General features: G+C 34.8%; 1 protein-coding gene across 3 annotated transcripts in view; it reads right to left on the bottom strand.

Annotated features, from left to right (window-relative positions):
* Positions 1-17,320, bottom strand: part of LOC123309195 (dachshund homolog 2) — a 262,136-nt gene that overhangs the window by 125,576 nt on the left and 119,240 nt on the right. For all 3 annotated transcript variants that reach the window (XM_044892170.1, XM_044892172.1, XM_044892171.1), the window contains exons 6-7: positions 16,245-16,448; positions 12,746-12,970 (exon numbers count right to left, since the gene is read on the bottom strand). In XM_044892170.1, coding sequence (XP_044748105.1) covers positions 12,746-12,970; positions 16,245-16,448 — 429 coding nt within the window. The remainder of the gene's footprint in view (positions 1-12,745; positions 12,971-16,244; positions 16,449-17,320) is intronic.

Below are 17,320 nucleotides of genomic sequence, written 5' to 3'. Positions count from 1 at the left end.
ATATCAAATTCGAATATCCATTTTTCGATTGTTGCATGTATAAACGATTAGCGCAGGGCCGGAATGTGATATTTTTCGACAAATTATCCTGGAAAATTTCAGTTCCAACTTTTGGGTTGGCAAAAAAGTTTCCTGGATGACAAAAATTTTTAGTACTTGAGTTGCTTTTCATTGGTTTGCTCTCCCAATTTGTGATAATGAATCATGAATAATAATCTTTCGAATCGGTAATAAAAAATAATATTTTCAAGCAAATTATATATACATATTTATATAATAGGTATGGTGTCTTCACGAATCAGTGTTCCTATTTTAATTTAGCCTCATATAGGGCTTATAGGGGGATACATTTTGTTTGAAAATCAGCTTCTCACTCATTTTTCTTTTATCTGATAAAAAGCAGCTTGAATTGAATACAAAATTGAAGATAATTAATGATCATTCGAGTCAAATGTAAATCTGAAGACCACCCAGAAATGCCAGCTGGTGCGTAAAACTGTAGTGTAATAAAAAGAATCAACTATTTACCTTTCTGGGGAATTAAAATTTCACGATTCAAAAAGATATGGATACAAAAACAAGTAAACTGAAGACCACCAAGTATCGTCGTGTAATAGAACTTGGAATGCGCCATGATTCAGTAGATTTTAAATTCCTGAATGCTTCTTTTTATATTCCCCTTTTGTACAAATAATATATTGAATTGATGAGTAGACGGACCAACACTTACATATGAAGCTGAGAACAAACATTAAATTTGGAGTTGTTTTTCTTAAACAAATGGTTCACGGTCGAATTAAATACACTGCGCAAAAAAATTAACGCACAGCATGAAAATCTCAAATTTATTCTACAACTGAAGGTGTTCTCAATGATAATTATTTTTATCCGAATTATGCATGCATATGTTATCCACTTTTAATGGTTTTCTTCAATACAGATGTTTTTTCCCAGCAGGAATAAAAAAAGATGATATTAACTTTACCAGTTAATTAATGATATTATCAGATTTTGAATATATTGGCTCCATTCTAAAATCAGTTGTTCTCGATCAATTCTAGTGATCAATAGTTTTTCTTTCGTTTGATTTTCTACACTTAATCGCTATGCAACGCGAAACACGCAATTCGACCCAAGAGGAATGTGCCCAAGCGGTGGTTTTGCGAGAAGAAGGGTGGACATACACAAGAATTGCAGAAAGGTTTGGAGTTTCCCATACAAGTGTGTCCAGAATGTTGCAGCGATTCAGGGAGACAGGTATGAATGTCCGAAGACCAGGACAGGGTAGACCACGGGTAACAACTGCCATTCAAGAACGTTACTTGAGAGTTTCTTCGTTGAGACAACGGTTTGGAACCGCTCGCCTCCTCCAAATTCAGCTTGAGCAAACTCATGAGGTGCAAATTAGAACTCAGACAATAAGAAATCGCCACAGAGAATATGATTTAAGGCCTCGTGTCGCGGCAAGAGGCCCAGCTCTTACCCCAGCCCATCGAAGGGCGCGTTTGGATTTTGCGAGAGAGCATATCCATTGGGAAGAGGCCGATTGGGAAAGAGTTCTCTTCACAGATGAGTCTAGATTCTGCCTCTACCATTGTGATCGACAATTCCTTGTATACAGACGTCCACATGAAAGATATGCTCAGTGCAATTTCCTGAATACTACTGGTTTCGGGGGAGGATCGATTATGGTATGGGGTGGAATATCTTCGACTGCTCGCACAGACCTAGTGGTCGTTGATAATGGAGCTATGAATTCTGATAAGTATATAAGGAACATTCTTGAAGAGCATGTACTGCCATTTGCCCCATTCATTGGTGAAAATTTTATTTTTATGGACGATAATGCCAGACCCCATCGTGCGCGCATCGTTCAGGAGTACCTTGAAGAGGTTGAAGTCTCTCGAATGGAATGGCCAGCAAGAAGTCCAGATCTCAATCCGATTGAGCAGGTTTGGGACAACCTCAATAGAAGTCTGAGAAGTTCAGAAAATCGTCCAGCTACTTGAACTTAGGAATCCAACTCGGAGAAATTTGGGAAGGATTAGATCAGAACATTTTAAGATCACTCATTTTGAGTATGAACCGTCGTTGCCGAGCTGTAATTAACGCAAGGGATAGAAATACCAAGTATTAAATCACTTATCAGCATTTCAGTATTTTGAAAATTATTCATTTCTCTTCTTTCACATAAGATTCGGTGAAATCCTGAATTTTTCTTCCATTTAATGTGTCTTGTTTCGTTCAAAACCCGAGAGAACATAAAAAAAGTTATAAAGTCAATGTAGAGTTAACTTTCATTAATATTGAGATTTTCAGAATGTGCGTTAATTTTTTTGCGTAGTGTACTTTCATTATTATACAATCTACAGTTAATTTAGGTTGCAATGCAACTAACATTTTTTTTCTATTAGCGTTGTTGAAATTTTCTCGCAAATATCAATTTACACCCTGCATATTATTTTTTATGGATTTTTCTTATTCTTCTTCGAATATTTCCAACTAATTATTAGAAAACACTGTACCAGATTATTTGAAAATTCATTCAGATTTGGTCCCGATTAAGGTCCTTCGAATTCCAATTCGAGTTCATATGATGTAAGGATCTCAGTTCTAGAGCCAATCCTGTTCAATCAATGTTGACCAGAATGAGGCAAAACCGTGAAGACTCGTCTGAATGATGAAGAACATGTTTCGATCACCCTCAGCTGATAGTTTCCGATATCGAAATGGTCATAATTGTTCCTCGGGGCTGGGTTGAACGATAAAATCTTATTTTGTCTGTTTGTACGCATTTAACACAATGTAATGATGTCTGAGTCTATCCACGCTGTATAATTTACTGTTTTCTCCGTGAAACCTAATAATGATATAGAATGAAATTCATCACCAATATTATATTTTATTTATAATTTTTTTTCTCAACATATGGATCCGATGGAAATTTCTGGCAGGTACGGGCGACTGGTTTATTGTTGGATTGATTGGTTTTTTTTTCGATCCAAATCTGTTGAGATCGGAATTTCGAATTAGGGATGTCTAGGTGTATGGTGTTCGGTAAGTTTAAATCTCAGAATGAAAAAATCGACTGTTCAGTTGCCCACAGATGATTATAAATTGAGACATCGAAGTATAGTTATTATAAATCAAATTTCGCATAAATCGTAGTTGAGGTTGCGAATCAGAAAATTTATATTCTTTCCTCGTGAATGATCACACTTCTGTTGAGTGAAGGATGAGTGATGAAACTAATATTGTGCATATTTCACTAAAAATTTTCGTCTGATTTCTTGGTGAAAACCTCAAAATGTCGTTCGAAAATTATTGTATGGTGAGGAGCTGTGGATCAAATAAAAAGGAAAATGGGAATGTGAGTATAAAAACTGGTAACATGTGACTAGGTCATTCAGTGATTTTTATTTTCAATGACGCGAAGTGGGTAAAATTTTCAGGTCGTAAAGGCCTGCAAACACTACTGACTACACCATGTGCAATGAATATTTTACTTCAATTCATTTGAGAACTGTTCATACACGTAAATTGTTGTATGCAGGAAGCATCCCTTGCATGAAGGGCCTGTTTAGGGGAAATTATGACTTTTATACGTCCGTTCAAAGATTCTCAATTGCCTTCAATATAATCAGAAATGCAAAAGTTTAATTGATTTCGATTTTGGAATCGGGTGACTGTCAAATTGTCGTTTGGAAAGTCAAAGTTTTATGAAACCTTCTGTGAGTGTTTTTTTCATTCATTAATCAATTTGTATATTTTGTCATAAAGAGACCATACCATGAAGAAATCATAAAAAAGCATGAAGAAATTATATTGACGGATTGAAGGTTTTTTTCAATCGTGGTTCTGAAAATTTTGTGAATACTATGTAAGTAACGGAAATGTGTATCCTATGACGGTAAATTGAATATTGGTTCATATTAATTTCTGATATAAATTGTACAAATTCAACTGAGTTTATTATTTCAAAACGTTCCGCACAGAAAAAACACCTTTGACGTACCTATAGCAGATAACCATATACTCTTGTGTTCTAGTCAAAGCTCTATTCGTTGTCCATAATTTCAAATTTTTGTGAATTTTTTATAGATTGCAAATAAATATTTATCACATCCAAGAGCGTATTTCATTGATACCAATTGATTCCAAACAATGTTCAGATGAAAACTAACATCCTGGTCACAAAACAAAATCATCCTTTTGTTTTGTCGCTCTGGTTTTTTGTTTTCTGGTTTCAACAAGGTCAATATTGAAATTCAATACAAGGAATAGAATTCGAATTTTGCTCCCCTCAATTATAAAACAGAAAACTGTTATTAAACAGTTTTTCTGTATTGACAATACGTTTTCAGCGCCATCTCATTGTCAAATGTGTTTTCACTGGTCAAAATGTAGTCGGTTTTTAATACTAGCGATATGAGGGCATTTCCTATCTTTCTACTCTATAATCTTTGCATATGCCTAAATAATGGTCTTCTGTTTTCACAAGAAAGATCATGGATATTGATTGCAATACCTTATGACTTGAATATTGATGATAGATGACGATCTACAGCTTTAAAAAAATTGCTTAAAAATTTGACTCTTCATTTATATTAAAACGATTCTCATGTCCCAAACGACTGGATAAAAATCCTCCGAATCCTGCAAATCGTTTTCTATAGCCCGAGCAAGGTTCAGAATCTCGATTTAATTAGGTTTCATAAACATAGCACTTGTGTCCCTGTAAATCTTGGTGGTGCAAACACACACGGCCCGCAAGATCCCCATACACGAGCCCATTATATGCAAATGTGGCAGCCGCTAATGAGGTTAGCGTTTGGAGATACAGATCCCGCCGCATTCAGAGATGGCCGGACAAAAAGAGAACCTCTCTGTACGTTGCGCTATCAGCAAGCATCGGACTCGCGAAACAGATATAAAATGGGTTTTGTTTACAACTTAATTAAGATTATTGGATGTTTTTGCGTAGGTGACTGCATCAGGTCGCTCTGAGGAAGGAGAAAGCGTTAACCTCGCTGTTGTGCGGTATTTGGGGTAGAACAGAAAAGAACAGAGGAGCTTTACTCAACTATAAAAATGATCTCCAGAGAAATACAAAGAACATTTTGATTATGTCCTAGAGAGAGAATATTTTTATTGAGTCCTAGAGAGAGATTGAAGATGAGTAGATTAGACTACTCTAAAAAATTTTCAAGGAAATTAAGAATAAGAATTAACATCCTTTCTCTGAATATTGTTTTCGAAGCAGATACAGGCCTATTAACCATGTAAATGTATGAGAAAGTGTTTGACAATAAAAAAACCTAAAACGACTCTAAAATTCTGATAATGTCATGTCAGAAACTCAACTAACCTATGATTACTTTCATCTCATTGGATTTTCTTTCATCAAAAATACTTATTGATCAAATGGTCGATCTGAAAAATGCTTCTTCACATTCAGATGTGTGTGTTTATTGTTTATATACTTCTCGTGCTATCTGAATGGGGAAGTAGAGCTCAGTTATGTTCCAGGAAAGAGTTTTTTTTTGCTCAGGTTATTATCTTTCCACAATCAAGGATTTCCTTTAGTGGTAAAAATTGAGAATTGCTTAACTTCCTTATTCTTGTCCAAGTGGATGTTAATAATGAATTATTGTTTCCTTTATCTAATTGATTTGTATCTTAAGGCATAGAATGAAGGTTTATTTATTTCTTTTATCAATCAAACTCCAATCAAGTTGATTATGACCATAGAATAGTATTCCCCAATAGTTCGTTTGGCTGAACAGTCAGTTCAGCATAACTCCACTACAGTTTTTTTGACTGCTAGAGTGTAGAGTCCATTTTCTGACTTATTTGTCAATTTAACAGAATGCATGTGAGGTACCAGAATATTCTTAGTTTAGTGTGCTGTAAGTCAGAGGTAAATTGTTGGGGAAATCCTCTTCGATGACCTTTTTACAGTCAAATACTGTAAAGTATTATTTCTTGCGAATTTTATAATTTAATTATATTTTATGAAGTCTAACAAATTATTAAAAAATTATTACTTTCGAAATATTTCAATTTCAAAATTGAAAAAATGATGAAATAAAAGAACGTACACCTACACATAAAGATTCTACGTACATCTATGCAAATCAAAGAAAATTAAGCGGAATCCGAAGGATTGATGATAAAATAATATAAGATAATAAACTAATTCATTTTGATACATAGGAACATGGGTTTTTAGAGAAACATTACGAAGAGTGTATAGATTTCAACTCATTGCATCGACTAAATTTCAGTGAAATCGCCTATTTCATATCCATTCGGTAATTTTGTTCCATTTAATACTTCAACATTTGCCTCAGAGTTATCTTCTCCCTATGTTTTTCCTTGTCAAAACTATTCTTCATCATCGCAATATTTTTTTGGAAATTCATTCAACCGATTGAATGTATGCCAAACCATTGATGGCTTCAATTTGGATTTTTTATGGTGATTGATAAAAGAAATATTTTTTGAAGCAATGAAATATTACTGCCGTAAAAATATTGAAAATAGAAATAACATATTAAATATCAATTATTAAATTAGATATTAAATATCAAATATCATTAATTCGGTTCCTTCGTTCATTATATGGCTTATGACAAGTTATACCTAGATCATATAGAGAATTCCATTGGTGAACTTAGTGTTGCACTAAATTAGGACATTTTGAAATTATTGCACTAAGTTGAAAGTGTGCACTCAATGTGCACCAGTTTTATATATGAAATTTCTTGTAAAGGGAAATTCCCATTGTAAAATTAGATTTGGAACATTTAGATCTTTCGAGATTTATGAATTGTTGTAAGGTCAAATTATGATCTCAACTCAGTGGACACCAGTTGTACCGAAAGTTTCATGTGGATATTATAGAACTGCTCAATTCAGAGTAAACGTCAAAACATGATCACTGAAAGTGAAGCCCAAAATGTCTAAAAACATGGTGTATGCACTGACTTAATTTAGTTTTTCCAATTTTGAGAACAAGGCATAAGTTTCGTTACTGTAGGTAGCGCTATTCAGAAATTGACAGCTTGACTTAGAATAAAGGCTTGATTGGCTTGAATATGAAAAGAATTTTCAGTGTAAAAAATAATACCTTATCATTCGAACTTTCCTTTTTCTCGATGAGTAAATCAAGACTCTTGGGTGCGTAGGTATTCATCGCATATTGCTCAGGAAAAGTTGTTTCTTGTTTTTAAACATGAAAGGATTCACTTCTTCGGGAGAAACACTAATGAAACAAAACATTCCGATTGTAAAAGCACGCAGTTGTCGCCTTGATTGAGGGGAATGCATTAAAAAACAACTGGTTCCGCAGTAAACACCCGAAAATTCCGACTGTAGTCAGCACATATACCCGCTAATTGGCGTAAAACGTTGAGCTGAATGGAACCACTAGTGAGAAAAAATTGGAACACTTTTTTATCTTTCGTCCATCTCTCGCGAACTTGATCAAATAAACAGGAAACCATGGTCTTTTATTAAATAAGTCGAAAAGCGGTGGAAATGACTTATGAACACCACCTGTATCATTAGGCTCGATTTGTAATGACAGCATAATGGTTTAATTGATACATATCGACCCAAACCGTGCATAAAAGCGAAATATAAGTGGCATTGCGGTGTGCATCGTCGCAATCATCTTTGTCTCGGTCCCGTAGAAATTTTCATAAATATGGTTCTGATACTTATCGAATGCCCGTTTAAAAACGCTCATAATTGCTTCAAATGGGATGAATAATTGTTGGAATCGTAAATCTTGGTGTCGTAGGGAATGCGTTCCCTATATGGATGGGTTCTGAGTTAGCTTTTAGTCGTTTATTTCATGCATGGGTTGAATATGGTTTATTATTTCTTGATGGACATGAAGAAAAATAGATACCCAGAGAACTTTCCATTTTATTCAGGTTCTTTGCCTATAAATGGAAGTTAAACCCAAGACACGAAGATTGGGAGTTTTCATTGAATCAATGACTACAATAGTGCTTCCAAATCCGAGAGGTCAGCGTGGACAAACTGAATAACGCGATATTTTTTAACAAGTGCCACATATTACATTGGAATCAAGTTCTTGATGCGTTATCACTACATGTTACAGTGCTTACGGCTGGCCTCTCTCCTTCTGACGAAAATGATGTATTTTTTATGAAATATCTTTGAAACGTCACATTTTGAAATAACCATTTCAACCATTTCCCAAAAAAAATTATTTTAAGTACTTAAAATGATAATTAAAAATGGATATTTAAAATTTAAAGCGTTTCGTTTCAATTGCACAAGTTGGCAACATTGACTGAAATATGAGTTGATAATAAAGGACAACAAATACACTATCTTGATGAGAGAGACAAAGTCTATGAAGTCTGGGACGAACGAGGAAGGCCGTAAAATTTTATGGGATTTTAATGGCCGGTTCACAGCCCTCTAAAGGCTACAGACGGCTATGGCCGGTTGCTGTTGAGGCCATTATTTTTTTCTTCTTCTAGTATGCGCTGTTGCCAAATCGTAAACTTGAAACCAAGCGATTTAAATTTCAAAACTTAATATTTGAAGAATGATTTTGAATACTTTCCGCGGTGCATTTGAAGAATTCACGAATGAAACTCTTAAATATTCAGTTTAAACTTGCATATGCTGTGATACCCCAAATTGAGGATTATAGAATGTTTTAAATCAGTAGAATTAAACAGAGCATCGGTAGGGGATTTGAAGTAGCGATTTATTTATTTCATTTATTTATTTCGACGATGAAGTAAATTAAAAACAAAGTAACATAAAAAAAAATAAACTTAAATTAGATGTGGCCTCCTCCGACTTCTATGCCTTTTCTAATTCTTTTTATAAAGGACTTTCGAATGTCGAAGACAATATTATTCTGTCCCCTTATAAAAAATTCAACTTTAACGCCCTCTATCCTTTTCCACAGCAATATTTTTTTGAGGTATATTTGGTCCTATCGCCATATTTTGGTCCAAACAATCTGCCCTTAGCTTATGTCCCAATAGTTATGAATCACCCTGTATAATATGAATATAGAAAAAAGTGTCTGGCAAAATAATTTGCAAGGGTTGCTTTTTCTCAACACCAGGGCGGATATAGCCATTCTTCATGTGGAGGGTAATCCACTCATATAAATTTCGAAATAAAGTTCACATGACCACAGATCGTGTATGGATCTCGATACTCATGGGGTGAGTAATTATCCCCATTACCCACCACCAAATTTTTTTTATTGTCTTCTTTCTCATATAGAATGTCTGCTCAATTTCAATTCTGTTAGTTTTCGGGTTTCTGAAGAAAAACTGCTTTTGAGGTGCCATCTTTGGGGAGCTTTATCTGAGCATGGACTACCTACTCAAAAAAAATCATAAGGAATACACTTTTTTGACAAGGAATCAACCCTTACTTTCATTCGTAACAACTCATTTACACCCTATATACTGTGATCTGCAATTCGTGGTAGGTATTCATTCAACAATAACCTCATTCATTATATTGAAAAGTTTTGGAAAAAGGCTGTAATGTATGAATTCGACCACTTTTCAAAGAATTCACGAAGCAGCAAAAGTGACGAATGCACCTGAAATGAGGTCACAGGTACAAAAGGTACATGCGGGAAAATCTTCGAAGAAGGACGAGGCTCTTCAGCATCTTCATGTAGGTCCTAAATTGGCGGTCTGAATAGAGATATCCTATACACGGTTATCCAAGGCGGCGGTGACCCAGCAGAGGCGCACAGGTCTAGTCGCCAAGAGTTGTTATCGCAGATATTATCTCCGTTTATCTGCCTCATCTAAAGGATCTCGGACCGTGTTAACACAAATTATTGGTACTCCGGCTGGAATAACTGGCCACTTTACCCGATTAAAATTGTGTTTTGAATGCGATCATTACCGTAGGGAACGTCTTGATTTCAATTTGGAATTGTTAGACTGGTTTTTAAGGCCGTTGGACGGGTCGGATGAAAAAAGGATCTACATGTAGGGGGAATACTGCGAAAGTTGGAATGGCTGATTTATAATTGCGGAGAAAAACCCCTTCGGTCTACATCTTCCTTGAAATGAGCTTGAGGTGACAACAAGAAGCGGTTTGAGAGTAGGTTCCCAGTACCATAAGATACTCTAACAACAAAAGGCAACAATGACTTAGGTTCTGAATAGGAGCACCAAAAATTTTCAGCGTCCTGGGGAAAAACTACCAGTCCAATCTCTTCCGAAAAACGGCCGCAATTCATTTATCTCGTCATTGCATCTTCTACTCACAGCTAGACAGCCAGAGTATAGTGTTCCATATGTCATCAACATTACATTATTTTTTGTGACTACGTAGATTATTCACTCAGTTTTTAAATTTTGACCTATACCTACAAGGTGAGTCTGACTCGTACAAATATTAACAGTAGATTTTTGAGCTCAAAAGAAACACTTTTTTCCTATACCTTTTTTTCTGAATCGGCTCGGTTTAAAAGGTACAAGCTGCCGAAAAACCATAAAAAATTTGCGAAAACGGAATCTTGAAATTATTTTCCTTTCTGTACGTGTTACTCCTCCACTTTTTTGAATCAATTAAAACAGTCAATTCACACATTCCTACTCACTTACGGTGAGTCCTGTTACTCCTGTCAAGCAAAACATGTGGAATATTGAGTTCCTCAGAAAGTCCTATCAATTACTTTCTTTCAAAAGTGATTTGCTTATATAGTATTGATAGTCTTGTATGAAGGCCAAAAATATTGCTTTTATTCAATATAATGGATGATTTGACTTCAGTTTCTGTTTTCATATCTGAATAAAAATGCAAAAGATAATATGACATGGCTCCTTTTGATTTTTATTCACAATGACACATTAGTCGATCTTTAGTTTTTTTTTCAATCCAGCATTCAAATCTTCATATTCTGTAGTAGGCATGGAATACTGCTTCTGTCTAAATCATGAAATAACTGAGTTCAAGAATTATTGTCATTTGGTTTTACTCTATGTTTCATTTCAACTTATTTTATTTTTCTAATTCATTCATGTCACAACTATGTCTATTTCTTCTTGTTTTGAAGGTATTCATTGAGGATCAATTTTTTGAAGTTATAGAAAAAATAACTATATTTTGTAGTGAAATTTGGAATTGCAATCCTCGTTAGTCTGAAAAATATTATCCACGATCGGAAATTGAGTACACTAAGAGCATTTTAGAGGTACATCCAATGAGAATAAAATTTATGCAGTTTTGAATATAAAACCACACACGGAGATGAATATGTATTACTAATCAATGTGTTTAGTTTATATAAGAACCTACTAGTATTGGAAAAAAATAGATATATTATATAAATTTCTTGATTCTTCGCAGTATTCGACCTTCGATAAAAATTCCTGTTTATATCTTAGAGTTAAATGAACACACAATAAAGAAGAGGAACACTGTAATCTCCGTGAATAAAATTGATGGTTCGATGAAAAATTTTTCAACAGAAGAAAAAATTTGGTTTCAAGTGTCGTTGAGAATTTCTCAATTTGCGGAGTTATCCAATTGGAGTGAAAAAAAAAGTTTTCTTATCTAGTGAAGAAAAAAGATACCTAAGTTTTTTTTCTTCTTGAATTTTGAGTTGAATAAATTAATTATTCTCCTCTGTTGTTATTATTTCATGTTGTCCATAAGCAAATGGTTAACCCCACCGCCTTCTGCAAGAAATAATGATGAAGCCAGTGCTGGAATTTATCTTCTGTTGAGTAATCGATAAAGTAATACAAAAAGTGCCACCTACCTATTTATAGTTTCCTTATAGAAACATAAGCCAATTTTATAACTGAAAAAGCAAAAATGGTTTTCGTTTGAATAAAACGCAAAAATATTCATAATTTGGTTTATTTTCGATTTTGAGATATTAACATGTACATCACACATATTTAAACCTACATTCTAAATATCAGCTCGAATTCAGTAAATGTAAAATTCCAACTGGAGTTTTTGGTGCGAGAAAAATTTTGCTATATTCGTATCATTATATACAAGTTTTCGGGAATACATCAAAATTTTCGATATTTATGCTTTTAAATATATAAATATTTAAGTTAAATTAACTACTCTCCTTCAAAATAAACTGCTACTCTTACACTGGGAAATGGCACAAAACTAACTGACAGAATGTAAAATTCCATCACTGGCCACTGACCAGTCTCATTATTGAGATGATGACAGTGCCGGGTTCACTAAAGCTAACAATTATTCCACTAAAAAATTGTTTAACCTACACAATTAAATAGTCGAAGGTATATATGTACAACTATACTAAATATATTTGTTCTAGTCCATCGATATATCATGCACACAGTGCTATCATCGAATAGAATTGACAAGTCTTTTTACAAATCCATTACATAAACTTTTTGCAGTACTCAAAAAAAAAACAATGAATATGACAGATGGATATAAAATTCTGCCAATTATAAAACTCCGATAATCGAGAAATGGACAACTTCATATGAATTTCTAGGTTAAATTTACAAGTACGAGATTCAATATCGTTTAATTGTCTTCGATCTCACAATATCAGATAGTTATTCTCATTGGACGACGCTCTACGAACGGTTACTCTATTTACAAGATCGCGTTGTCCTCAGTTCCTTATTTTACTTTCAACGGCTTTGCGTCGCAGCCAGATACATGTAATATTGTGCGAGTGACAAAAGGTATATCATGTTGCTATTTGTACCTTTTTCATAGTTGATCTGTCTTTCCTGTTGACGTGCATTATCTGCTGCAACTTTGAGCAAACCCTGAATGTTTCGCAGAAGGGTTTCAGTCGACGAAATTGTTGAGTCTGGCGTTTGGCCATTGGCTGAGGCCATTACGTTGGCCAGAGACGAGTAATTCAATGCTGTATGGTGGGATTCTGTGCTTGGGGGCGCAGGCATGGGAACATCTCCTTCTTCCAGATCTGCAACAATAAGACGTGTTTTAATGATGGGCTATGAATTTAAATATTATAGTCATGCTGAAATGCTGTGAATTGCACAGATTAGGATTGAGGTTTTTCAAGGTTCTTAACCGGGATTTATCATAGAAAATCATGAGAAAGGAAACAATGGTAATGAAGCAACCAATAAATTTTGTTTCATTAACTTCAATGATAAAGCTTTGCAGAAAGACCCTGTTTTTCATTTTCCCCCTTTTTTTCCTCTGTGTTCTGATTTCAAAATTCATTAGTGTCATTTTTTTATTTAGTCTTCATAAAACATGACAAAATATTAACTTTTTCTACCTCAGAATACATCATCTCCCAAATTATGAATAAAATGAAATGTCAATGTCAAACAAAACAATTTTATCGCTTCATTATCTAAGGCTACTGTCCTGTTTTAAAGCTGCCTTAGATTTCGACGAAAAAATGATAACCTCAATAAAGAATGTATTTTTGAAATTAAGAAGGAGCTCTACTGATTAGGAAAATAAAAATAGCAGTGTACATAGAAAATTTTAATTTTCGATCCTTTTTTGCATTAACTAGTTACTGAACTCTGAATGCCCATGAAAATACTCCATATCTGCCCATTTAAAAATTTTTTTAAGAACAATATTAACTGAGACAGCTATTGAGTAAAATATAAACAATCACCCGATAAATATTTCAATTTATTAGCCCAATTCGAAGTTCCAGAGATATATATTTGTTCATTCTCATTCCTGAATCTTTAACCTTCAAATCGTTCGAAGTCAAAACTTAAACATTAGCGTAGAACACAAAAATACGAACGCACGGAACGTAATGAATTATCTTTCACAAAAGCAAGAACAGTTCTGCATCATTTCGTAAAAAAAACTGTGAAAAACAGTAGAACCATAGAATGAATTGATTAAAGTCCCCACTCGATGACTGTAATATCCCGTTGACAGAAAGGAATTATAACCTCACATCTCATCATTCCGGATTATTCACGATTGAGTCGCTTCTCTGGTATGTGAATAAATTATTCGAAATGAGAAAAATTATCCAGTCCACTGCTCCGGACAGTCTAGCACCTTGGTGTGGTTCAACTCCAGACGAATGTTCAGACATTTTCGAGAACCGGTTCGGCGTACAGTTTGCCGAAATGAGGAATCGAATTACACCGTTCATCTCATCGATTAAGATTCGTTGCGATTGTCGATCGCCTTAAATTGAAGTGAAAAAAAAGGATGTTCAAGTCGCCCAGCCGTTTCGTAGAGTTTATACCTCCACGGATGAAAGAAATATGCAAAATGTCGAACTTTATAAATGCGGTACAAATGAGTTGAGATTGCGGCTGAATTCAATACCGAGCCCAGCTCCTATGAATCTGTTCACAGTTGCTATCGCGCTATCTGCGGTAAATAGTCATTAATTTATTTATTTTAGAGTTTCAGAGAATCGAAGACGAGCAAATACAAAAGGATATTAAATTTTCCAAAAGAGTCAAAAGACAGAGTCAATAATGAGCGATATTTCATGGCGATTTCATATATCCACTTGATAGGAATCTGTAGACGTCACGTGCGGTCTAGATAGCACTTTGAACTACCTGACGATAGGTGTCGCACCCGTCTGTATATTTCGTAAGAGTGCCCATTGAAAGGAGTCAAATTAGTGTTGGGCAGATATATGATTTAGAAACTGGTTGTGTTCGTATCACTGATGATTCCAGTAGCCAGTAACGGAAAGAAACACGCTTATCTCTTCTTCTTAAGGTAGCTACTATTCCGATTGAGTAAATTTTTGAAAAAACAAACAACAACTCAAACACAAACATAATGTCGTATTCATGTTTTATGTAGACAAGTTCGTACATGTATTTGAAATGTCTACATGTTGCTTCAAAAATGCCTGATATGATCAATAAGTTCTTTATAAGCGGTTTTTACATATTTTTGAATGATTTAAACATTTTCAGTTGTGTTTATGCGAAATATGTACAGTAAAAATTGAAAGGTGATTGATTGATTACAGTTCTTCGGAAATTACAACCAATGTGTGAAATCTACAGCTTTTTTATCATTAGTATCCGAAAGTGAAAAAACGACAAATTTGTAGGTGAAATGAATCCCTATGCATTGTATTGAATGGATCATTAATAAAAGCCTCTTGACATTCGGATATTGTATTTCGTATACCGGTTTTCATTTTCTTAATGTATTCTTAATGTTATCTAATTAAAATGTGTACCGAAAGAGAAGAGAAAGATGGATAGCTTTCAGGAAATATGTCGGAGCCATTCATAATATGATAATTCGTTGTCATGCGCTGGCTCGTTTATGCGGCGATTGTACTTTTGACGACTTGGAAAAGTCTTAAGAAGGAGCAAAGATTTGCTAAATCACAGACGCTAATTACAGCTAGCGTTTCTATCTGACTCGCCATCTCTGTTATATGCGAAAACTTCTGATGCAAAGATTACCTACTTGATCCTCAAACTTAAAATTCGGAGCTATGAGTATTCCAAAGCGGAAAGATTGAATAGAACGATATGTAAGTAGGAAAGCAGACTACTTGGCTTGCGAATAAGAATGATTGAAAAAGAATACCGACTTTGCGAATTTTTTCCGTGATGGATTGGTAAATTTACAGTATAGCTGAGTGGTTTTAGAGTCTCCCTCGTAACAAAATATGCGTGTCGTAAGATCCAAGCGAACATTAAGAGATACGCCCGATGATTTGTTAAGGCAGACGCGGCTTAACAAAAACAAATCGTTGATGTTCTCTCACGATATGAATGACCGAATGTCATGAGCACAGAGATGACTTATTTTCTTACGTTTTAATGTGCAGACTTGTTGCATCCCATACTATGCGAACTCCTACAAAGATAATTGACTCATCTCAACAATAAACAAATCGTACGGGGATATTTATTGCTACAGAGAACATTTATTGCGGTGCTAAGAGGTCGAGGCATATCGTTTCATACTTCCATATAAAGTTTGTAGTTTAATCGTCACAGAACGTTGTTTGATTGATGAGCCGTTTAAAGGTATAGTTAAGGGTATAGTATTCTAGTCTGAGAGTAGTGTAAGTGGACAGTTCGAATCATGAAGTAACATTTCAATTTGCAGATGCATTTCTTATGGATATGCAGAGAAAGAAAGAATACTTTCTGATGTATTTCTTGTCATATACGTTTATGAAATTTTCAAGGTACCTCCTGCAATTTTTCGCGTTATTCCTTGCTAATGTTTTTGAAGCAAAATAACAAACTGACCTTGATCTTTATCATCCTCATCCTCGGGATCCGATATGTTGTCATCTTCATCGTCTTCAACTGCCGACCGTGGGGACCGAGGAGATGGAGGAATATCGGCACCATCAACTTCACTTCCTGAATGTTCACCCTCGCCCACCGATCCTGCACTACCCCCTCCACTTTTCGAAAGGTTGAGGACAGGACTGTGATCTGTTGGGGAACCTGAAACAAAATGAGAGATGTTGATTTTTCGAAATACACCAATGTTTCGATGAGAGTGCAAGATTTGTTGAAAGTCAACCAGTAGTTCGACGCAGATATGTCGACAATATGTAAAGGTTTGCTAATCAGTTTCTGCATGCTGCTTTCTGCAGAGTTCTGACGATTTTTTAGTGTGCCTGTTGCAGTTTCAAGAATGGAGCATCACAAATTAGTCGCTAGATGAAATTCTTCAAGAAATATTCTCGAAGTCCTTCAATTTCCCCAGAAATACGGTTGGACAAATCAACAATTCCTCGACCCACAAGATGCCAGCAGCCATGTTCGTTCTATTGGGCTATTATTATCATTTTTGAAAGTTTCTATTAAGTGTGGGGAGTCTTTCACTCTGAAACCACTTAAGTTGTATCTGTAAATGGTGGCAACTCTCTTTTTTGCGTGAAGATATCATGCCCAAATAGGTAACGATAAATAATAGTAGAGTGATGGTGAGATGAACATTTTGAGTACAGCCATTCTTTCTTTAAATACAGAAAATTGGCTCATGTCCCCCTAAATTATAGTAGAGTTAAACAGGTGGCGAGAGAGACTTGAACATGAGTTTGTTCATCAGGAAAAACATCGAAAGAAAACAATTTCCAATAAACAACGATATTCTATGACAAGGTTTTCATCATCAGATGTATCGTATGAAATACATATTTTCTATTTCAGAGTCACTCTCACTTATTTCCGAGATGTTTTTTACTTTTTTGAACCATTATGTATTTTTATAGTTATTTCTATTATTCAATTTTCTTTTTTTGAAGCAAACTATTATATTATCTGAGCTCAGTGCGGGAAACCACCGAGTATGTCTCCCGGACATAGCGTGG

This window comes from Coccinella septempunctata, chromosome 3 (genome assembly GCF_907165205.1).
Source record: "Coccinella septempunctata chromosome 3, icCocSept1.1, whole genome shotgun sequence".
Classification (NCBI taxonomy): Eukaryota; Metazoa; Arthropoda; class Insecta; order Coleoptera; family Coccinellidae; genus Coccinella; species Coccinella septempunctata.
Note: the sequence above shows the minus strand (reverse complement) of the source record. Positions and strands in the feature narration are given on the sequence as shown.